Source organism: Pseudopipra pipra, chromosome 10, assembly GCF_036250125.1.
Source record: "Pseudopipra pipra isolate bDixPip1 chromosome 10, bDixPip1.hap1, whole genome shotgun sequence".
In the NCBI taxonomy this organism is placed as follows: domain Eukaryota; kingdom Metazoa; phylum Chordata; class Aves; order Passeriformes; family Pipridae; genus Pseudopipra; species Pseudopipra pipra.
The window spans coordinates 12,339,502-12,362,973 of NC_087558.1; the positions used below are offsets into that span (position 1 = coordinate 12,339,502).

Here is a 23,472-nt window from a genome sequence, read left to right on the forward strand (position 1 = left end):
TAAGTGATAGAGTTTTTGTACTGGAGGATCAGAGTTTTCCTTGCTCCCTCAGTTGCACTTGCACAATATTTCTTTATGTCTGAGACTCCTTCTGAGTTCTGACTATGTACACTCTCCTCTAGGTCTCTTTTGCTACAATGCCAAGCTTTTTGGTAAGAGTAGACCAGCCATCTAATAGTTATCTCACATAGTCTTTATTTCCATGTCCATAAATATTTAGATTACTCTTTCCTATGGTAAGTTTTCACCTATTATACAGACGTTATTTTTTGTATATTTTGAAATTTAATTTAGTTTCCAAATTTTATTTTTGGGGTGTGATATAAGTCAATTGTATTTTCCTGTCAAAGTCTGATTCAGAGCAATTACTGTTAGTTTAATATTTAGGATATATACTAAAATACCCTTTGATAAATTTTAATTGTTTCTTTCCTCCAATTTTAAGCACTTATATCTGCATATGTCAACTTGTTAAATACAAGAGAGTCCTAGCTCACGTAATCAGTTTAGATTTCTTCTGCTTTTTTTTTGGTAACTGTTAAGTATGCCATTCTGGGAGCATTAATACTTTCTGTGTAAGGAGTTAAGCTTCACATGTAGACAACAACCGTACGTGTAGCTACATTTTAACATGCCATTGAAAAAGAAAGAGGAAAGGATCTCTTTCTTTATCTTTTTTTATTATTGGGAAGCACCATGAAGAACCTTCAATCTCAACTCTGTTAAGAGTTGATGGGAATTTTTTTTCTTCAAAACAGGAATTTCTTATTAACATTCAAAATCTTCTCCGCATTACACACTTCAATGAATGCACAGTGTACTTCCATTTGTACGTATTATCACTGGCTAGTTAACTTTGATATTTTTTAAAAATGTGTAAAAGATATCTTGTGTATGCAATGTTCAATATAAGTTCCATAAATGATGTGAGTACAGAAATCCAGACAGCTGGTAGTGCAGCTATTCTGGCTAACCAACACTGTAAAGATGTTATGGAAATTCTTCCTATTTAGTCAGAAATAGCCTTTCAGATATCGACACTAAAAACTCACTGCTACAGTTTGTATAATGATGTCTTAACAGCAGTGCCTTTTTTTCTTTCATATCAAAGCCTTTTGCTCACATTTGTTCCTCAACCTCTAGCATAGATTTCTGATACACAAGTACAGGTTTTTTTATGGGTCCAGAGATAGAAGACTGGGTTGGCCTTTGGAGTGCTGTTGCTGTCAATATTATATCAGAGCAGCAAACACAAAGTAAAACAAAGTGGAAACCAAGCAACTGCAAAAATCTGATGAAGATTCGGAGGGAATTAGTCTGTCTTTTTGTCTTCACAGACCGTGCTTCCTGCAGCGCCTCTGGAGATCCACATTATAACACTTTTGACCACAGAGTCCATAATTTCATGGGAAATTGCACTTACACCCTCTCCAAAGTGTGCAATGTCTCTGAGAAGCTTCCATACTTCGATGTGTCCACAACAAATGAGCACAGAGGAGCCAACACCAAAGTCTCTTATGTGAAGTCAGTGCAAGTGGAAGTCTATGACAATCAGATTTCTCTACTGAAAAACAAGAAAGTGAATGTAAGAAAATACTTGATTAAAAGAGATATATAACATATTTTGAACTGACATGCCAATAATAAAATATTTCCTCTGTAGAGTTTATAGGAGACTTTCTCTTTTTATTAATGACATGTACCTCTTTTAATGAGATCTCCAACAAACTTGCTCAGATTAAATGTTCTTTAATTATTTCCAGTTTCTTTGTGCACAAGATCATATCTTTCAGTAATCTGTACTAGCTGCCGGTAGTTGTAGGAGTCCCAGCAGTCATGCACTAACTTTTACAATTTGCTGTACAGGTGAATGGTCGCAGAATGAACCTGCCTGTATTTATTGAGAAGAAAATCAGTATTCAAAGCAGTGGTGGATATGTTCTCTTGGAAACTGACTTTGGACTGTGGGTGAGATATGATGGAAACCACTATGCGGAAGTCTCCGTACCCTCTAATTACAGTCATCTGCTCTGTGGCCTCTGTGGTAAGTTGTAGACTTAGTCATTTTTTAGTGAGTTGTGGAGGTCAGTGATTACTTCAGGTTTTTTTTTTTAGGATGTCTTACTTGTTCTACACAAAACTGGTCCCTGTCAAATGGACTAGAATTTGCAGCACTGAAAAAAACTTGCTAGACTTTTTCAGTTTCTAAGAGGAACTTTAAAATTTCCTGGTAACATGCTATCCATTTGGAATGTTGTGAGGTATAATTAAAAATGACATTTTTAGCCAAATAAAAAAGCTGCCTTAAGTTCTACAGCTTAAAATTAAGGAGAGTAATTTTTTGCATGGAGCTATTAAAGAATTCTACAAATACATTTTTATGTTATTTACATTCTGATGTATTTGTCTTTTGTTCGGTGTGGAAATGATACACCATTTCATTCTGTGAATTATAAAAACCTGAGGCTGTTTGCACAGCAGAGAGAAATCTTTAATAGTTTACTGTCAGCATCCTCAAGTTTTCCTCCTGCTCTTTTTCTGTGCTCTTAGAAGGCATTTATACAACCTGAATGATCATGTTTAAACAATCAAAATAATGAGAAAAGAAGAAAAAGAAGAAACATTAGGCTACTACGTTTCTGATTATTCTTTGGTTTGGATCATCTAGAACTTCCTAGTTCTATTATCTCTCCATGGGTTTTTCATGCTTTCAATGCAGGAAATCTACCTAAGAATATAGTGGTGCAAATAGCACTGTGTAATTTTTAGTCCAACATTCTACACGTAGGAAACAAGAAAATGAGTTGGGATTTTTTTTTTTAAGCTAAGAAGTTCTTTCTTGGATGCAATGTAATCTGGTTACACAGGAGCTTGCAGACTTCCTGTTTCAAGTCCACAAGTGTCTGAACAGCAGCTCAGTCAAAGCCTAAAACACAATTCTGCTCTTCTTATTTTGCCCAGTACACATTGTTGTTGCAGATTACTCTCCCTATAATATTTTACTTTATTTTACAGCCTGAAACCTAGTATTGTTCTACAGGTTTAAACTTCATGTTTTCCATAAATCTCCTTTTACCTTCACAGGTAATTATAATGGTGATCCAAATGATGACAATATAAAACCCAATGGTGATATTGCCAGTGGTTCTACTGATCTTGGAGAAAGCTGGCTTGTGCCTGAGAATAACACCATGTATGTATAATAATTTAATCACATGGCATTTGTTAACCAAACTCTTTAAAATCAAATAGCCATCCACTTGCTTGCTGGCTTTATCATCCGGTACCATTCCACATCTTCCAGCTGCCCATTAGAAGTAGGGAGCTGTACCTTTATGTAAACCAGAGAATGATAAGAGGGTTATGTCCTTTAAGTCTTGTTTTCCGAAGCAGGAACTGTCTGTTGAGTGTGAGGGAGGATGGGACTTCAGTCCAGTTCCCCAATTGGAAACCATAACTGTTTGGATTCCATAACTGTTTTTTTTTCAGCTAAGAATAAGCCTTTGAATAGCCCAGAAGGGATCAAAAAAATGAGCCCATTCAGTGAGAGGGCTGACATCAGCTTTTCAAAGAAGCTGGATAAAGTCTTGTGACTGACATAAAGTACACTGTGTTGTGCAGGGTTGTCATGTGTCAATCTTACACTGAAAATCTTATAGTAAATGATGAGAAACACACATTTGATTCTGCTTGCTTTCCCCAGATGCTCCAGTGGTGGGACAGAAGAGCAGTGTGATCCTGTGTTAGAGAGTGAAGCAAAGAAGAACACAGCATGTGGCATGATCACAGACCCAACAGGTAATATGCTGGTAGTTTTCTGTGAGCCATATGATGGAACATGTTACAGTTTGTCTTGTCCCTTCTTTATAGTCTGTTTTCCTGAGCTCACACTGGAAGCTGTAAAACCTCCAGTGTAAATGGCCAATGTAAAACTCATAGGTGCTCGGTCAGGATATGTCATCTGTTCAGACAGTGCCCATGTGTCCATGAAGGTTATCTCAGGACATGTTCAGGAAGCTGCTCTTTTCTTTATAATGACTTGCACTCTGCTTGCTAAAAGAGTAGTTCAGAGGGCACTGTCAGTGTATGTATTACAGATACTGTAACTAAAATTCTGTACGTGTTCCTTGCATTGGACAGTCCCTGTAGTTGTCTAGAATTAGTGGTTTTCCTAGGCAGCAACGCTTAGTTTATGTAAGCTATGTAGTATCAATCTTGCAAAAAGAAGAAAGCCTGATCCAGAGGGCTCACTCTGATTCTGCCTTGTGCATCCATTTCAAGTACTGGTTTAATTTACTAAACAAAGTTAGCCTGGAGCACTCACAATACATTTGCTGTGACAGAAAATAGATGGTGGTTATGATCTTATCATTCCAGTTGTTTTTTTCTATCTGTCTATATATCTTTTTTTATTTACACAGGAATCTTCAAGGACTGTCATACCAAAGTGCCTCCAGAGAATTTATTTGAAAATTGTGTTTATGACATGTGTTTCACTGGTGGACAGGCAATATCCCTATGCTACGGACTACAGGCCTATGCTGAGTCATGTATCAATGCTGGCATATGCATAGAGTGGAGGAATGCTACTCTTTGCCGTGAGTGTTGTGATATAAACATCTATTCTGGATTTTAACTTCATTGTCCTCTACCCTCTTCATGCACATTATTTCATTTTATGTAATGTTCTGAGTATGGACAAGATAAAAGAGAATCATATGTAGTGATTTATCACAGAATCTAGCCAGAAACAATTTTTCTGTGTTTTTTTAGATGACAGAAACAGAGAAATGCTTCTAGATTTCTGTAAATTGTAATGTTATCCCTGGGGACAATGCTTTGAGTGATAGAAACCCAATTTTACCATGAGCAGCAGGGGTGTGAAAATATAATATACTTTCCTCAAGTGTTCTCAGTGAAAGACAGAGTGTCATTTTTAGTTCTATTTTAAAATACATGGCAGATGTTCAAATAGTAACAACAATAATGGGGACATATCAGCTGGTATGGGTAGAGATTTTTCTATTCCCTTAATGGAGTGACTTTCTGCCTTCAAACCAGCAGAAAAAGGTTTACTGAACCAAACACAATTGATCGTTGTGTATGATGACATCAGACCTATCCTCGACACAGGCCTGCAATATTTGACTGTTGTGAGGTGAAGTGTAAGGGTGGCCCACGTGTCTTGCCCACCTTTATCAAAAGCCACCCATCTCACACGGAAAGAGAGTCCTTTGTGCTCAGCACTGTCCTGTGTCAGGCTTTCTAACAGCAATTTTGTGTATTTTCAGGAGCAAACAGTGAAAGCATCAGGAAAACTTTTGCCACAATTTTGCCCTTTAGAGTGATCTTATTTTTCCTCTTTATCTAGCAATGTCCTGTCCTGGAGGCAGCATCTACAAGAGCTGTGGTACTAGGTGTCCCTCTACCTGTTTGAACATCTCAGCAGCTGATTCCTGCAGTTCTTTACCAGTGGAAGGTTGCTTCTGTAAGGAAGGTTATGTTTTGAGCGGAGACAAATGTGTGCCGGAAAGCAGCTGTGGTTGTGTTGATGAAAAGAACCAGTATCACCAGGCAAGTTACCTCAGGCATTTAAGTAAATAAATAAATAAAGTAAAAAAAGGTGGAGGGGGAGAATCTCATTCCTTATCACTGTGAGAGAAAAAGCATGTTAATAACACTACACAATTAATATTTACACCACTAATAATTTCAAAATAGAATTACTTTACCAGTCTTCTTGATACATGAGCTACGTGGCTACAATTGCCCAAATGATCACATATCATGCACATTCAAATATTGATAATTTTATTTCCTTACAGTTTTACATTCTTATTTATCTTATAGTATATAATTCTACACACTTTTTTCCACTCAGCTGGATGAAAGCTGGTTCACCCATTATCCCTGCACTGAACGCTGCACCTGCAAGGCTAATAACACCATTGAATGCACATCCTGGGAGTGTGGAGTCCAAGAGGAATGCAGCATTCAGGATGGTGTGCTGGGCTGTCATTCCAATGGTAAGTCCTGCCTGAAAATCATTCCAATATCAATTCTGTAATTAGATCCTCTTCTCCTTCTAACTTCATTATAAATGTCTCTTCCCATGTGATAGTAAAGAAGTCTCAACTGACTGCTGCCATTGCTAAGAGTTGGAAATATGATGTTCTGTCTTGCAAGCACAAAGGCCCTTCCTTTGTAGTGAATATCAGCAAAAACTGATGATGCCCAAGGTCACTTGGGTTCTGTTTGTCCTGATAATGAAAATTCATGTCCCACATCACCAGTACTGCAAGCTATAAATATGAGAATAATTGAGAATTGCATTTCTGTGGGTCTGGGTTATGATGAGTGCACTATATATTGATATATACAGATGCAATTTTATTTACTTTTACACCCATATTTATACAGATAATTCTATATCTTTGCATAGATAATTAGAAAAGCTCTGTATTACTCTCAAATACCATAAATTGTAGCTGCAACAGCATATAGAAATATATACAAAAGTTCATTTGATGCCAGTTTGTCATTTTGTATGTAATTTGCAAATTAAATTTAGGAGGTGCTCTCTAGAAATTTCTTATTTTCAAATAAATGTCATTGGTATGAACCTGAGATGCCTCTGTGAAAGTTTGCTCACATAATATTTATCAGGATTAGGTTGTTACACTTATGCAAACTCCTTTATCAGCTGACTCCATGACTAAGTCCAGTACAAAGTTCTTAGATATTTTTTTTCACATTCAGGTCAAGCAACATGTCAAGTGGTAGGAGATCCCCATTATTTCACTTTTGATGGAATGAAGTACACTTTCATGGGAACCTGCACCTACACTTTGGTTGAGGTTGTCAACACTTCCACCAATGTCATTCCTATAACCATACTGGGCAAGAATGAAGACAGAGGACTGAGAGGGGCCACGTACCTGAAAGAAGTCTATATAGATGTGCATGGTGTACGAATCACCCTTCAGAAAAACCAAGGAATCCTGGTAGGTGGTGGTGCTCTTTACTCTGGCAAGAAGTATCTTAAAATTAGCTCACTTAGCAGTAGCTGTAGGAAAAAGGATCTTCATGTTTCCTAAGGAATATGTACGCATATGCTTAATACTTGTGGGCACCTCCATTAAGTGGATATAACGAGCAGATATAATTCCTCAGTAGTTTCCAAGGCTTCTGGTTTGGGTTTACTGTTTTATTGGTCATATCTTTGAGATGGAGCCCAGAGCCTCCAGATTGGAGAATTGTTGCTTGAATTAAAGTATGGGACTCCCCACTTCAACAGTTCTTGTCAAGCCAATCACCTGTAGTGAGATAACAAGAGCAGAGGAAAGGCAAGTCATACTGTATCAGTTTAGAATAACATGGGGATCCATGGCAGTCCTGGAGGCAGGGAGTCTACCCTAAGGGTGAGTAAGAGCTTGCTCACTACAGTGATCTTTTCAGCTCCCTGTTAAAGGCACAGGATATGAGTCCTGCCCATCTCTCCTCAGCTAAAAGGCTTATTCCTGCAACCCATAGTTGGAATATGCAATGGTGGAAGTGTAAACAGCTAAAACTGTCACAGAGAAATCTTCAGCACTGCTAGAACTATAGACTGTGAGCAGAAAAGCTTTCATGGAACAATGTCCATACTGATAAAATGACATGTCTCTCCAGCTGAACAATGAGAGAGTCTACACTCCAGTGGAGAACCGACTGCAAGGCGTGTCCATTGGAAATGTTGGCAGATTTATAGTCGTGGAAACTGACTTTGGTGTGATAGTGAAATACGACGGCAATCACCATCTGGAAATCACCCTCCCACAATCTTATTTCTCACAGGTAAGATTTAGTGTGCAAACATCTGGCTCTTCAAAACTACTGCTTTCTGCATTTACTTCTAATTCCTTTTATTCTTGTGTTTTGCTATTGCATCTTTCTTTGTATTTGTATTGTAACACATGACAATTTTTTCCTTTGTATTTTTTTCTCTTCACAACAATTTCCTTGTGTTCTGAGGGGGCAGTTAAAGAAAATTACCTGTCTAGAGGAATACATCTAACTTAGAGAAATAAATACCTTGAAGCCTCAGGGAATCACAGATTTACTGCAATATCTGTTTTGTTTCTCCATGGGTGCAGTCAGAATGTCTAACATGTCTAGTACAAGATTGGTGGTTGATTTGGTCACATTATTTCATAGGCAATGAATAAGAAGTTATTGGGGAAGTTGATGTGAACAGGTCATGCTTAGAATATGGTTCTTTTTTGTTTGCAGGTGCATGGCATGTGTGGTAATCTCAATGATAATCGTGAAGATGATCTGTCCTTGCCCAATGGAACAGTCGTCAGTGCCACACAGTTTGGAAACAGCTGGAAAGTGGAGGAAGATAGTGATAAGGGGTAAATATTAATGTCTTTTCATACCTTCCATCTCGCTTCAGAAAACAGTCAATTGTTTTCAGTTGTTTTGACTGTCTGCTACTTTGTAACATGTAAGCAGCCTGTGTGAGACTTTTCTTGAATTTGAAGCACAAAGAAAGGCCATCCCCACAGGAAACCATCCCTCTGCACAGGCCAGAGGGAACCCACAGCCATTCTATCAATTGACATACACACTTGGGGAATTAGTCTTTGGGGCACTCCACAGTGTGTACACAGCCTCTGTCTATTTTACACTGATAACACCCAGAGCCAGATGATGGTGCTGGGGAATGGTGAGGGCCAGCTGCTCCCTAGGGGACAGGAAGTCATATTTGATAACACAGCTGAGAAAACAGTGGCCTCAGGCCCGCAGTGGAAGCTGGAGACAGCCTGGCTCAGTCCAGATCACCACACAAATTTGCAGTGATGAGACAGATCCAAGATCAAGCTGTGCGCCAATCCTCTAGTCAGGGTCAAGTTTAGTGAGAGTAACAAGTGTCAGACACAGCATGGTGGTTGTCAGGCAGGTCTAATTCTGCCTAGTCTTTCACTCAGGCAGAAGGAAGACTGTAGTCTCTAGCCTTTTCTACCTCACAGTAGAAAAAACTTTTCAATTTTCATGTCTTCAGCATGCCTTTGGAACTTAGATGCCTGTGTCTGTGCCTTCTTGCAGTTGCTTACCAGACTTAAGAGAAGATGATAATCCCCCTTGCACTGCTGAGAATAAACAAGTCATTGAAAGCCAGTGTAATGTCCTAAAATCAGACAAATTCAAAGTATGCCATAATCTAGTCAACCCTGAAGACTTTGTAGACATCTGCATCTATGACATGTGCCAGTATGATGGCATGAAGTCTGCTCTCTGCGACATAGTTCAAGCCTATGTGGAGACCTGCAAGAACCATGGAATCACCATTAAATGGAGGAATAACACATTCTGTCGTAAGTGCACAAGCAAGGGAAAAAACTGAAACTTGGATGACTGATAGTATGAAAACAAATAAGCAGAATTACGTGAACAAGTTATGTCAAAGGAAAATAAATCCAAATTCTCACAAAACACAATTCTACTATTATGATTCCATTGCTGTGCTGAATTGTGTTCAGGTTCATATAAGCCCAGTGATAACTCAGGACTAGGCAAGCTATGGATACTAATGTGGAGTTAGAATGGTTTTAGTAGCCACATGAGTGCCATGAGATATTGCAGTGAGCCTAAAATGGAGAAATAATAGAACCAGAAGACTAAAAGAAAGTTGGATACTGTCATAGGACACAGGGCTCAATGACACTCACTGTGATTTGAATGAAAACTGTCAGTTTACCCAGTTGTTTATTACAGGCCATATTCTCGGATTAATTTCCAGGGTATGTGCCTCACTTCACCAATTCAACAAAGCTACAAACTAATTATGCAAAAATAAATAAAGATCAGGTAGTGGGGGGGTTATTTGTGGGGGATTTTTCACAATTTAGTATCATATTGTGGGATTATCACATAATACTGTGGAGGACAAAACAATTAACTGGTTAAAAAACAAGCCAGATGAATGTTGAATAGGTCTATCAGAAATCCCTAGTTGCCTCTTTGCCACAAGTAGAGGAAAATACTGGACTAACAAACCTCTTGTCATGTTAGCCCGTTTCTTGAACTGTCCCGTTATGCATCTCTAGTCGCTGGCAGAAATGTGGTATGGAGCTGGATGAATCTGCAGTCCAAAAGTGCAGTGCATATCTTGCATGTGTTTATGTTTGTGGTTAAGCTAAATTTACACCTGGTTTGCATCAATGGAGGGTGGAACATTCTAAAATATTTGCCCTTAAGATTCACGTTTCCAGCAGTGCCCAAAGAGGCATTTGCAGCATAACTGGAACACTGAACCTGAATGATCTAGTGCCAGGTGCCACCAGTTCAGACATACCTGTAATAAAACTGCATGAGCAGCTCCAGAAAGGGTTCTTTGCTTTGTTTTGCTTTGTTTGGGTTTTTTTAAGTAAAATACAAAAATAAAAATTGGTTGATCATCAAAATCAGCTATTAAAAGGTAACTCCATACTACCATTTCATAGGCCAATGTGTAGCTTTCAGTGTTTGCAGTGCACTTTGTAGATGTATTTAATAACACTGCTCCTATTCTCCCACCCAGCATTGCCCTGCCCATCCCGGAGCCATTACAAAGACTGTGTCTCCGCCTGCCCATCAACATGCAATGACATTTTTGCCTCTTCCCTTTGTGACAAGACAGAAGAGTGTACAGAGGGCTGTGAGTGTGATGATAATTATGTGCTCAGTAATGGCAACTGTGTACCTCTGAGCAGTTGTGGCTGCAGGGATGATGACAACAATTACTACAGTGTAAGTAGTTTGTCTGTAGAGCAAATCTGTGGCTTCAAAATCTGTGGCTTTTCTGCAGAAAGTTGGTCTCCTGACAATCTTAATACGAGAAAGAGAGAAAGAAAGATCAAAGTCTTCAGGGTCTACCTCTTAAATACCTCTCATCTGATGAGTAAAAGCTTCAGGCTTGGGTATTAGGAGATGCAGAATCTTGCTTTGTACTTTGCACCTGAGGCCAAAACTCAGGCATATTTGAAAACAGTCAATTGATCAGAGATATGCAGGCAGTCTCTCCTATCCTGTTTTGTGTTCAAATTCTCATGTCAAAGACAATAAGATAAATGGACTGAGATCCCCACTCCCACACTCTTGGTGAGACTACGCTTGGATTGAGCGTGTGGAATCACCAACTAGACAGGCTGCATCTAACCTGTCCCCACACCCTTAGGTATTGAACTCTTATTGCATTGCAAAGCTGAACACCTTGATAACATCTTATCACCATAACTTGTGTTTAGGCTGGGGAGACATGGATAACTCCACACTGCGCCAGAAGATGCCAGTGTCAGAAGAACGGTGTCATCAGTTGTAACAGCTATAGCTGTGATTCTAGAGAAACCTGTGTGATCCAAAATGGAAAAAACAAGTGCCATCCAACAGGTATGTGCAAGCAAGTCTTCATTTGGTGTTTCATGAGGGTTGGAGAAGGAGAGAGAATGTGTGTGCCCATTCTTTCTTCCATGGCAACTCCAGACTTTCAAGGGGAAAGAAGGAAACTCTGACAGTGTTATTGATGACACATTATTGAATATAAAAAGCCTCAGTTCTCATAATAAAAGGTTCCAGCTCCAAAAAGAGAATTTGTAGAGGGAAATGGATACTCGGGCATGAAAATTTACTTATATCTAGAAATCTAGTTTGATCTGACTAGTTTAAATAAATAAATAAATTTAAGAAAAAATTCACTCACTGCATGTTGATTTGAGAACAGAAAAAAAAAAACCAATAGACAAAATCCAAGACAGAGCAGATCTGAACAGATACATAATAGGCCAGTCAGAGAACTTTGTGCTTTTGTTCAATAGTGCTTTGGCTAAGCAAAGTTAATTCCATATTCTCTAGGTATGTTGGGTTGTTTGGGAGACAGCTTATCGCCTAGTGCCTCTGCACTTCAGTTTTGAAGAATAGTATGTCATCAATCATAGTGTATTGAGTATCAGTACAAAAGCATAATGCAAATCCAGTGTCCCCCTGCTACATTTTGGCAAAATACCAGAGCAGAGGCACGCCAGCAGTCTTAAGGATAGCCTTTCTCCTTGTATATGGTTTACTCTGCGCTCAGTGATCAAGGAGAACACAGAGATGATAGTCACTGCATCTGATTGTTGGGTCTGGTGAGCCCAATCATCCATTTTAGTAACCTCAGAGGAAACCAGTGACAGCAGTGAGCAAGCCAAAGTTAGACATTGCTTTTCAATTTTGTAGCAATGCACAGTTGAGGTTTATGAAATCGACATCTCTAAGAGCCCACTGCAAGCCATGCTGTGTGGCAGCAGAGGGCCAATATGCACAACTTAGTCTCTATAATGTCTATAAACTCTAATGTTCTGCTTCAGCTCATCTGGCTCACGCTGGTTCTCAGCAGAGGAATGAGTTTCTCTGTCCATCTCTCTATTTCAGTGTTCATTCACTAGGGTGATGCCTGAGCACCCATCTTTACTTTCAGACCTGTATGCTAGCAGCAATAATTTTTATCTACCATTTTGAACCAATCTATGCATGGGATCTGACACACACACATTTAAACTGGAGAGTAATGAAGCTCTTCCTTTTTAGGTTTTGGAAGATGCCAGATCCTGGGTGATCCACACTACACCACCTTCGACGGTCTGGTGCACCACTTCCAAGGGAAATACACGTATATTTTGGCTCAGACCATCCCTGACCTACCTGATACTCTCACGCCGTTCAGCATTGAAGGCATTAACTCTCCTTTACTCCTATTTCGACACATTACCTACCTGAAAGAGATTCTCATCAATGTTTACAACCACACAGTGCGATTCAGGCAGAACAAGCAGGTTCTGGTAAGTTTCTCCCTGACAGCAGAGCACGGAGAAAGACTCTGCCTTGGAGCAAAACACCTCTGGGTAATAAATGTTTGTTTTGAAGAATTAAAGTACAAAACTACTAAACTGTATTATTACAGCAGTGCTATGAGACAACCACAAATGAGATTTTCAGTTGTGTTGAGTCTTTTTTGCTCCATAGCTATGAAGGATATGATTCTACTTCAAATAAATAAATGTATAAATAGAGTTTTGGGAATAAAACACCAAATATCCCAAGGCTTAAAATAAAGCCACACAAATTTTTATCAGTGGTAGGGAAAAGTGTGAATTAGGCTAGGATAATTTAATTACCTTCCCTTTTATTGGTGTGTAAGAATATACATAGCCCCTATATTCGCTTTAGCTCAATAATAGAAATCTCTTATGATGATATGAAAGTACTGTGTCCAGATCACTTTCCTCAATATATGATTTTGTTAACTTTAAAAAATTAAATACTGAGTTTTTTACTGGTTAAAGTATCTGATATATTTATCATGAAAAGCAAGAAATGTTGATATGTAGCATTGACCTGTACTAAAGCCAGATTTTAATTTGGCCTACATATAATGAATTTTAATTTATTTCCCTGTTAGTTGGATGGTGTCCGTGTGAGACCCCCTCTTCGACCTCATGAAGGTATTCATATATATCAGAGGATAACAAGAATTTACCTAGAGACAGATTTTGGCTTATATGTGAGCTTTGATGGCAATCAAAATGCAGGTAAGTGATACTAAAAAAAATGTGCTGAAATATTTATGCACTATCTCAAAAAATGTTATCATTCCAAAGTTAATCCTGATTTACAACAGCATATAGCTATTTTATTTCTAAGTGTATGGTGAAAGGGCCAGGCAATTTATTTATATGACCCTCATTCCCAAACCTAAAATTCCAATTGCAGAAAGAAACAGTCTGCTTGTAGGAATTCTGTTTCTCAGTGGTCAAGTGGATTGTCAGTGCAGGGCAAAAAGTGGGTGATGCACTCAGTTTGTTGCAAAGCAGTAAGCAGCATGCACTAAGAGCATTTTGGCAATGATGTTGTGCTATATAATAACATATTATAAGAAATTACTGCAAGAAATTCTTTTTTTCATGATCCACGTTGCAGAGCACAGAAACAGTCCTGTGACTTCATGTATGAACATGTATGTTCAGGGCTGTGCTCACATGCTACATGTGAAGCCCATGTCATGTTACGAACTTCAATCTGAGTCATAAAATGTGGCACTTGGCATTGTTTTCCACTTCTTCCTACACTCAGAGACAACAATTTCTGTGTAACAGCTTTCTTTTTCTTCTGACCTTCCCTAGATATAAAGCTGGCCAACACCTACGGAAGCAGAGTGGAAGGCTTGTGTGGTGACTTTGATGGGAGATATAGAAATGACTTCACAAATCCAGATGGTGTTTGGGTGAAGAACGTGAATGTATTTGGTGAAAGTTGGAAAGTTCCTTTAAAAAGAAGCTCTCGTTTCAGGTACTTGATTTTCTACTTAATATCCATGGCAAGTACTGCCTCTAGAAGTGAGAGAATTAAGCCATAGTTAACCTCCAGGAATAATTACACTGTCTTATTTCTGGTTTTTCTTCTTCCCTTTGTTTGCGTGTAGGGACTTTTCCTGCTCATCACTAAGGTGAGCTATCAGTGCCCTTCTATCTAGCCAAAAGAGGCCTGAATTACTGCATTACTGTGGTTCAGTATCCCTCTTTGGAGTCACAGCCATTACAACTGCTGGGGCAGAGGAATAAAAAACATCTTTGCCAAGCTCACGGTTGCTGGCAAAAATAAGTACATGCTATACCAGATGGGCCTGAGCAAGTGTAAATCCTGGTTTAATGTCAGTCCTTCTCCTGGAACAGGGGTTTATTTCAGCTGTATCCTTCTGACTAACGTTCCAATTTTGTTGAATAGATTGGATGAAGGAGGCGTTCTGTGTCATGTAGAATTTCCAAAGAGAGAACTACAGACATCCCTTTTAATTTAAATACCATAAATCTCTGAGATCGTAGGAAGTGTTCCAGCATGTCTTTGATTTGCTACATCTATGTCCTTCCCGTTCAGGATAAATCATGAGAGATAAATAAGCTTACATCTACACTATGAGGCAGAAGTATTCCTGCAGTGTTACTTAGAGACTAGTACCATGAATGCTGGATGTACACAGAACACTGATGGTTTCATAATGACTTCATTTATAGACGAGATGTCAACTCAGGAAATGAGTCTATGGAGGAGCCAGATCCAGGGCTTTTCCAAGGTTGCAACGAAAATCAGCTGGAGCAGCAAAATGCAACTTCAAGATGCCAAATCCTGACTGACTTGAATGGTCCTTTTGCAAAGTGTCATTCCACAGTCCTACCAGATTTCTATTTCACGTAAGTGTTTACTGCAGACAGTTGTTCTCCCCATTTGCAAAATCATTTTGGCAATAGTTTCTGACAAGAACTTTGCATCTTCAGTCTCCAGGGCATTAATAGGAGCTGAGGATAATAAGTGTCTTTGGGCCCAGTGATTCCATTATTGATATATTTACATCCCCTTATTTATTTTTACATAAATGTGATGGCCTTTCTTTCATCTATTTAGAGTTTACTTCTCTCTTAGCTATATATATATATATATATATGTATATATATATATATATATATTTGCACACAGATAAAGCAGCAGTGTTAAGCATTATACCTGTAGCCTGGGATTTCCAGTGTGCCTACAGTTCTCCTCTACATTCAGTGATAATTTAGCACCTAGGTCTATTGGCTTCCTTTAAGCAATTCTAGCTTCATAAAATCTATATCATGCTGTAGCCAAAAGCTGAAGCTGTCAGTGATGCTTCTTGAATTTTTCATGGAGAAGTACAAAAACCAGAGTAGTGAAGAGTAACTAACCCGGTATCTTTAAGAAAGTTCCCTCTGCTGTGTTTCAGGGTTGCTCTGCCTCCTACCTATACAATTCCTACATACTAAATTTTGAGCTGTATTCATCCCCACATTCATCATTCATCCGTCATTAGTCACAAATATGCCAAGTAGCTGCCAGTTTTCTTTAGTTACATGCTTGTACCTAGTGTTTAGAGACAGACAATGCCCATCTCCTATCTCTGAGAAGAATGTTACAGTATCTTAAGCCAAATAAAGTGGATCTCTGTATATATGCTGATTCTTAACATAACTTTTCTCCTCACTCTAGAATTTGGTTGGGCAGCCTGTTCTATCTGCCTAGCGGTGCCCTGATCTTACCAAGGCACTGCATATTTTTAGATTCCATTCATCTTGGATCTCAGTGCCTCTGAAAATCAGGCCACAGATATTCAAATGATGAGCAAAACTGAGAAAGTAGCACTGGCAAACAAACACTGGGTAAAACAGCACTCTGTGCTGTTAAGGCATGTGGACATGGGGAGGGTACCCATGTATTGAAAAAAGTGTGTAGGCCAGCTGTAAGACTTAGCAGTGCTAAAAAGTGCTCTACAAGCAAGATGTAGCTCAAAACAGAAGCAGATAGCAAAGAATAACTGATTATGCTAAGTCAGGTAACAGTTTATTGCTCGTTCCAAGGGAGGTCTAGATTGCACACCAGGAAAATTTTTAATTTAGGGACACGGTTTAGTGGTGGACCAGGCAGTGTTAGGTTAAAGGTTGGACCTGATGATCTTAGAGGTCTTTTCTAGGCTTAATGATCTATGATTCTATATGAACACCTCACATATTAGCAGCAGCTGCACAACAAATGACCTGATCTTCCAATTATGTGTCTGGAGTGCTTTTTATTCCTCTGTTTCCTATCAGGCAGATACTGGAACACAGAACTAACTCAGAGTCAGGCAGAAAAGCAAATGAAAATAAGCAATAACAAATGTACTGGAAATTAATGTTTTCTCATGTTGCACATAGGAGCTGCCTGTTTGATATGTGTGTGGAAGGAGATGAGGTCACTACCTTGTGTCGCAGTCTGGAGGAATATGTGCTGGCCTGTCAGCAGCAAGGAGTCAGTATGGATGGCTGGAGACAACAGACAGTTTGTGGTAAGCATGGGAAGAAATGGGAAGTATGGATTCTGCCTACAGGACTCTCAAAATATCAGGTTTAAGGCTTTTCCTAGACATACCATGTATCAAAACTTCTCAGGGAGTAAAAACATGTTGATTCTCATTTTGCTCTTCACAGTTTAACATGCACATTTGCCTTTCTGGCCTCTCTTCTGTGTCCTATGCTGACTTTCACATTTAGCCTCCAGCTTACAAAGACACTTTGGAAATCAGAGCTGCCAGCTCACTGTCATCAGAAGTTCTGTGAGAGAAAAAATGTCCCCCATCCCAATGGGACAAAAAAAAAAAAAAAAAAATTTTGGAGACCATCACAAGCCAGAAGTCTGAAGGAAAAACAATTAATTTCAATCTCCTTTAAAATCTACAAAATATACTATCTTTTTTGCCTGTGAAATTTCAAGATAAAAAAAAAGATTCAACTGAAAACACTAAATTTTTCAGACTAAGAAATGCTGGAATAAAACTTATAATCATCTCAAACTTTTTTTTTTACTAATTTTTTTGGAGGTTGGGAGATTAATCAAACCATATTTTCCCTGTGTTTCCTATGACTCTGTATTCCTGGTGAAACACAGTTCCTGAAGTTGTGAAACAGGTCTGGCACTCGCAGGGATGGCTACCCTGAATGTGTGGGAAGCTGTTTTGGGATCAGTGTATATCAGGAATGAGAGCACATTATCCAAGTAGCTTAGATGATGCATTTCCTGACTTTGGAGTGCTTTACTTACAACTTCAGCACTATCATATATGTGTGCACATCTCTGTGTATGTATGTTCATCATATGGCCTCCTGCAAAATTATGCCTTCTGGATCTGAAAGAGAATTCTATATTTAAGTAATGCACAGCATCCTGGTATAACTGGACTGTCCTTATTTTTATAGGTATATCATGTCCTGCCAACAGCAACTACAGCTCATGCACGTCTGCATGCCCAGCATCCTGCAACGACCTGACCAGCCCTTCTGAGTGTGAATCACCTTGTCTGGAAGGCTGTGAATGTCTCCCTGGCTATGTTCTTAGTGGTTTTGACTGTGTGCCTTACAAAGAGTGTGGCTGCACATACCTGAACAAATACTATGAGGTACATACAGTCTCTGTGGCTCAGACAGCTCCTGCAGCACTAAACAGTATCTTCTTCCATTAGTTATTTTAACAATCTCCTCGTAATGCTCAGCATGTAATTTTGCATTAGAAACAAAGAGCAATTGTTTAATAAAATTCTGGTTTCTGGAGAAAGGGAAGAGAGAGGAGATCCCTTGGTCTCCCTCTGAAACTCTGTCTGCCAGAATACTCAAGACAGGCACTTGGAGAAAATATATGACTGCACTCTGACCTCCATGTTAATGCCTCAGCTTTATTAGGCTAAATAATAGCCTCATAGCCACTAAAGTTTACAACATACCAGTTACAGAGAAATTCTGTGGGTCACTGTGGTCCCAGTCATCTCGGTGAAGAGTGATATAGGCAGTGTTGAGAGACTGTAGAGCTGGGGAGGACATGAAGAGAGCCCTGAGCAAGGCTGGATTCTGAGGAGAATCCTTCATTGTCGCTGCAGGATAGAACAACTTCACTATCTCATATATTTCTGCATTAACACTGGAGATGTGGTACAGAAAAGGCCTAAGCCAGTAAACATTTTTTTATTGGAGGAGGGAGACACTATTAGCAGGAGGCACTTTTAATTAATACGGTAGATAACATTTCCACATTGCCTTGGAGGTATGATGTGATACATGTGCCACCCTTATCTCTAGCAACAGCTAGACACTGTTGGTTGCATATGTACCCCACCTGTGACTAGGATCTCATACCACAAACTCTTCTTTTGCCTTCTTTCTTGGGCCATCCTCTAGTTTCAAAGAGCTGGATTAGTAAGCTGCTTGTTTTATTTGTACAAACTAATTTAAAAAAAAATCTGCCCTGTTGCTATTCATCAGGAAAGTGTTGAAGAGACTATAATGGGGCCCCGTGCTCTATTCATGCTTTTTTCCGTCTGATTTATTTGATACTCTTAACATCTCACTGCTGTCTTCCAGATTGGAGAAATATTCACCACTGATGACTGCTCTCAGACATGCCAGTGCACAGAAAGCTCCACTGTTTTCTGCTCTGACAAAGTGTGTGGGTCTGATGAAATCTGTGGCATCTCCAACTACACTCGTGGATGCTACAGGAGTGAGTCAACCACTATCATATTTTCTTTGATGCTATGAAGTCTTGACTTATCTAAGACATCACTGGGTTGGGGATAGTTTCAAGGGAGCGTGTACAGAAGAAAAGCATGTAGGAGATCTTGCTCTGATGTTTCATTGCAGAAACAGTTTCCTTCCATTATTCCTGTTGTCAGATACAAGTAACTGCCTTAGAAAATACAGGGGATGTGCAGCATTAGGAGTCAGTGTAATCTAAGCAAGAACAGCCCTCTCAGTGTTGAATTCTCTGAGAATCAAGTATTTCTCCTTCCTTTTCACTAGGTGGACCATGTATGCCAAACCCTTGTCAGAATGATGGTGTTTGCTCTGAAACTACCAATGGCACCTCTCTCCTCTTCTACTGTGAATGTTCAGAGCTGTACACAGGAGCAACGTGTGAGGCTGAAAAGATAGGTAATAAAACTATTTTGGATTTCCCTGTCTGCATTACTCACACCACTTTCAAAAATGGATGTTATTATGGAGAAAACTGAGCTTGGTCTTCATTTTCATTATGTAAATTAGTAACCCAGTGGGTGAGAGCCTGTGGTCATCCAAGCAGAAAGAATTGTCAGATGCCCAGTGGAGAGGTGCCAGAAATCATGACAGCAGGGCTCTGTAGAGCATACAGGATCAGGGTCTGACACCACTCCAGAAAGCCACATTCATCAGAGAATACAGCGTAAACCAAACACATAGGCAAGGATTGAGAAAAAAAATTCTGTTCATAGTATGGTCAGCTTTCAGTAACAGGGCTCTTATTTCTTCTTCAGCTGAAGACCCTGACACAGAGGATCCCAAGGACTATACATATGCCATCGTCATCGGAGTCGTGGCAGGTGTAGTTGTTATTGTCATTCTCATCTCATCTACAGTGTACCTGTACAGGTAAGGCTTTTTCCCAGCTTTGCTACATTCAAAAAATTCAAAACATATACACCCCTTTTAGCACCTGTAAACCTCAAAACTCCCATCAGTCAAATACCTGCAAGGACCAGAAAGGAACCACAGCAGATCCCAAGATCTCTTTTGACCATTGTTTGACTTCTCACTATAGATAAGAACAGAAATTAAAATTGGTTGTTCTTTTTTTTTTCTCATTGTATAGGAGAAAGAAAAATGTGGATACACATACAATAACAAGGGATTCTTCTTTGAAGTGGTCCAGGGATGAACTGGATGCCAGAGTACATGAGCAAGATTATGGCTGCATCGTGAACAGTGCATTTGATCAAAATGAATCCCAAAATACACAGCTATAGTTAACAATATTTTTCCAATTCATTTATCATACTTTCTGCTCTTGTATTTTAATTATATTTCTACTACTTTGAGAAGAAATAATAATAAATTTATCATTGCATTTGTTGAAAACCTTTGAAGTTGTGAATTTAAAATATCTCTTGGATCTCATGTTGTAGACCCAAAGTGGAATATGCTCTAACTGACATGAGAGACTCTGTTGTCTTCAAAGGCTGTTTGAAAAACACAAAGTCCAGACAGAATTTGACAGCCCAAGTGTGCTGCACACCATCACCTACTCACCTCTGAGAGATGTACAAAACTGATATGGTAGACTGTGGTAGATGTGTAGACTGATGTGGTCAGAATTCAAACTGAGAGTATGTTTATATTAAATATTAGGAAGTAAGTTTAGATTATATTTAAGAAAGAGATTCTTTACTGTGAGGGTGATAAGGCACTGGAAGAGGTTGCCCAGAGAAGTTGTGGCTGCCTTATTCCTGGAAGTGTTTAAGGCCAGGTTGGATGGAGCTATGAGCAACCTGATCTGGTGAAAGGTGTCCCTGCCCACAGCAGGGGGTTTGAAACTGGGTGATCTTTAAAGTCCTTTCCAACCCAAACCATTCTATGATTCTATGAACTAATTATAGCATCCCAGGCAGGTCTTCATGAGACCATCCTACCCAAATCCTTCCATGGGGAGGGGATTAATTGACTAACATGGACACAGTTCTTACTCGTTTTCTGGCAAGGCATATCCAACTGGGGAGAGAAATAATAAAGAAGACACTGAGCTCACCTGAGGACAGACATAGTAAAACAAGTAACCCCCATTGTCCCCCTTGGGAGTGCTGGACTGAAAGAAGTGATTGTTTGAAGGAGAACTGCCTCCTTGCTATTAGAGTGAAGGGGATAAGGGGAAAAAGAAATAGGGTTGTAATCAGTCCCTGTGGTGGCTAAGCAAGAGCATAACTTCACAAAAACTTTCTGAAGAATGAGGTCCTGTCATAAACTCTCCTTGAGGGTCTTTGCCGAAATGGTAAATGTGAGAGTAGATTTGCATCTGCTCAGCCCCAGACCACGCTAAGGACCCCCCTACATCAGGAGAGCAAAGGCATTTGCAGCAAGGCCTGGTAACATGCCATGTGTGAGACACCCACCCCATAACAGACCAGTCACAAAGCTCAGGGACTGAAGCACTGCCTGAGCCTTGTACAAGGCCAGAATGAATTTCCAGTGCTATGAGTGAAGCTTTGAGACATAAGTACTACAAAAGTTTTACTGATGCTTTTCCAGTTCACTGCAGGTTACCTCCTGATTGTTTAGGAATACTGAGCTTGAAGCTCAGTGTGCAGCTGCAGTGCAAGAGGCAAAGGGCCCTGAACTGGTGCCAGCCTTTTACATAACAAAGGGCACAGGGACCTGTGGCACCAACCAGGTGAACAGACACTCAGAGACACAGCAGGAACCAGGGACAGCAGACTTTCACACTTAGACTGCGAGGGTATAAAACCCGCAGGGTTTCTTTTTCTGGGGTCCCTCCTTGAAGGCATCCAGCTCAAGCTGCTCTTTTGTTGTTGCAATTTATTTTAAGGGTCTGGGTGTCTGAGACTCTGCTAGGGGAAACCTGGGGTCAAGCCAGTGAGGAAACCTTGTCTGACTGTGTGAGTGTGGGGTGTACAGGGAGTCGAGCAGGGCACCCATTGGCTCACTGGAGCCACCTGCCCTGATGGGCAGTCCCAGCTCAGGTGGTGTGAGTGTGCCTGCCAGAGGGGCTCCTGGGTGGTCAGACAGAAGGGTTTCCTTAACAATGATTACAGTGAGGAACAGTGTGGGCCTCCTGTTGTTTCTGCCATAATGCCGGTTATTATTTACTTACCCTTTCTCCTTTCCTTTTTATCCATAAACGCATGTGTATTGTTAGCCAGAGAAGTATTTGTAGTCTCCATGGTGAGTTAGGTTATTCTGGTCCATTCAAGGACACACCAGCCTGCTCATGTGGTCTGTTCATACACACAGGCCACAGCTATTTTGGAGAGTGTGTGAATAGAATGGGCCTTTCAACCTCATTACATAATGAAAATGAATCAACGAGAGAGACCTACTTGTGCACAAATGAACTGTCAACCCTATGATGGAATTTTACCGTGATTATAATGCCATCTGTCCTGCCTCTTCAGCGGCAGCTTCCTATTGCACTGTGTGCCTGCTACAGTGCGATTCTGTGACTGCTGAGTGGTGCTGACCACGCTCACCTCCCCTTGCACTGGTGGGAGCACAGGCCAGTCCCTGCCCTGCAGGATCTCAGCCTGGGCTCCCCCAGGCAACAAACTCTGCTGTGCCCAGGTAAGGCAGATTTCTGGGTTTCTACATATATATATATATTTATATATTTTGGTCAATACCACAAGAATGGCCCTGGCTTTCCACTACAAAGCTTTGCAAATAGTTCAGACTTGAAGTAGGGGGTGATACAGAAAGAACTGCCACTCAGTGCTCCACTTAATTAACTAATTCATGTCACTAGAAGCCAGAAAGTTGACAAATCTCCCACTGCTCTCATCTTTTAAATAAACCAGCTTGCTCACCTGACTTTTTAAATGCTGGGCTGTAAATACACTGCTGAGTTCAACTCACCAAGAAGACAGTTTTATTGTTAGTGAACCTTCCTTTTTAGCACACTGTGCAGGCAACAGCCAAGGAGATGGCCGTACAGGATCGGGATCCCTCTCGGATCAAGACTCTTGCTGGGCACAATCATCAGATTCCACTGATGTCCCGAAAGAAATGCCTGGGCCGCGTCAAAAAATAAAAACGCATCCTAAAAATCTCTCTGCCATAAAACGACTACATTCTGAGCTCCATCGCTGCTGTTTCTCCTGACAGTGAAGAATTGGAACGGCAGCATATCCTTTCCCTTTCGGAAGGTTTCCTGGTGACGGATGCTTACTCACTGCAAGGCCGCGTAGAAGCAGAACCCCTTCGCGGCTGCAGGAGATGGCAAGGCGGCGGTGGCCCGTCTTCGCCGGGGACAGGACCAGATTTTCCACCCAGCGAGCGGATTAGCCAACACCCTCGGGAGTGGAGCCTCGGGAGGGGCGGGGCGGGACGGGGGGGC

General features: G+C 40.2%; 1 protein-coding gene and 1 long non-coding RNA gene across 16 annotated transcripts in view; one reads left to right on the forward strand and one right to left on the reverse strand.

Annotated features, from left to right (window-relative positions):
- Window positions 1–20,490, forward strand: part of LOC135419631 (IgGFc-binding protein-like) — a 56,716-nt gene extending 36,226 nt beyond the window's left edge. For all 15 annotated transcript variants that reach the window (XM_064666239.1, XM_064666245.1, XM_064666252.1 and 12 more), the window contains 23 exons: window positions 1,338–1,585; window positions 1,867–2,044; window positions 3,085–3,193; window positions 3,704–3,798; window positions 4,422–4,598; window positions 5,372–5,574; window positions 5,882–6,026; window positions 6,760–7,004; window positions 7,672–7,836; window positions 8,272–8,396; window positions 9,091–9,359; window positions 10,565–10,773; window positions 11,271–11,412; window positions 12,589–12,839; window positions 13,460–13,589; window positions 14,181–14,346; window positions 15,069–15,245; window positions 16,764–16,894; window positions 17,802–18,001; window positions 18,957–19,095; window positions 19,395–19,526; window positions 19,886–20,000; window positions 20,221–20,490. In XM_064666239.1, coding sequence (XP_064522309.1) covers window positions 1,338–1,585; window positions 1,867–2,044; window positions 3,085–3,193; window positions 3,704–3,798; window positions 4,422–4,598; window positions 5,372–5,574; window positions 5,882–6,026; window positions 6,760–7,004; window positions 7,672–7,836; window positions 8,272–8,396; window positions 9,091–9,359; window positions 10,565–10,773; window positions 11,271–11,412; window positions 12,589–12,839; window positions 13,460–13,589; window positions 14,181–14,346; window positions 15,069–15,245; window positions 16,764–16,894; window positions 17,802–18,001; window positions 18,957–19,095; window positions 19,395–19,526; window positions 19,886–20,000; window positions 20,221–20,374 — 3,905 coding nt within the window. In that variant the 3' untranslated portion in view covers window positions 20,375–20,490. The remainder of the gene's footprint in view (window positions 1–1,337; window positions 1,586–1,866; window positions 2,045–3,084; window positions 3,194–3,703; window positions 3,799–4,421; window positions 4,599–5,371; window positions 5,575–5,881; window positions 6,027–6,759; window positions 7,005–7,671; window positions 7,837–8,271; window positions 8,397–9,090; window positions 9,360–10,564; window positions 10,774–11,270; window positions 11,413–12,588; window positions 12,840–13,459; window positions 13,590–14,180; window positions 14,347–15,068; window positions 15,246–16,763; window positions 16,895–17,801; window positions 18,002–18,956; window positions 19,096–19,394; window positions 19,527–19,885; window positions 20,001–20,220) is intronic.
- LOC135419638 (uncharacterized) lies at window positions 179–23,454 on the reverse strand. The gene is made up of 3 exons (XR_010433067.1): window positions 22,992–23,454; window positions 20,658–20,728; window positions 179–1,564 (listed from the first exon to the last, which is right to left on the reverse strand). It is a non-coding gene; the product is annotated as an uncharacterized LOC135419638 (long non-coding RNA).
- Window positions 23,455–23,472: the final 18 nt, after the last annotated feature.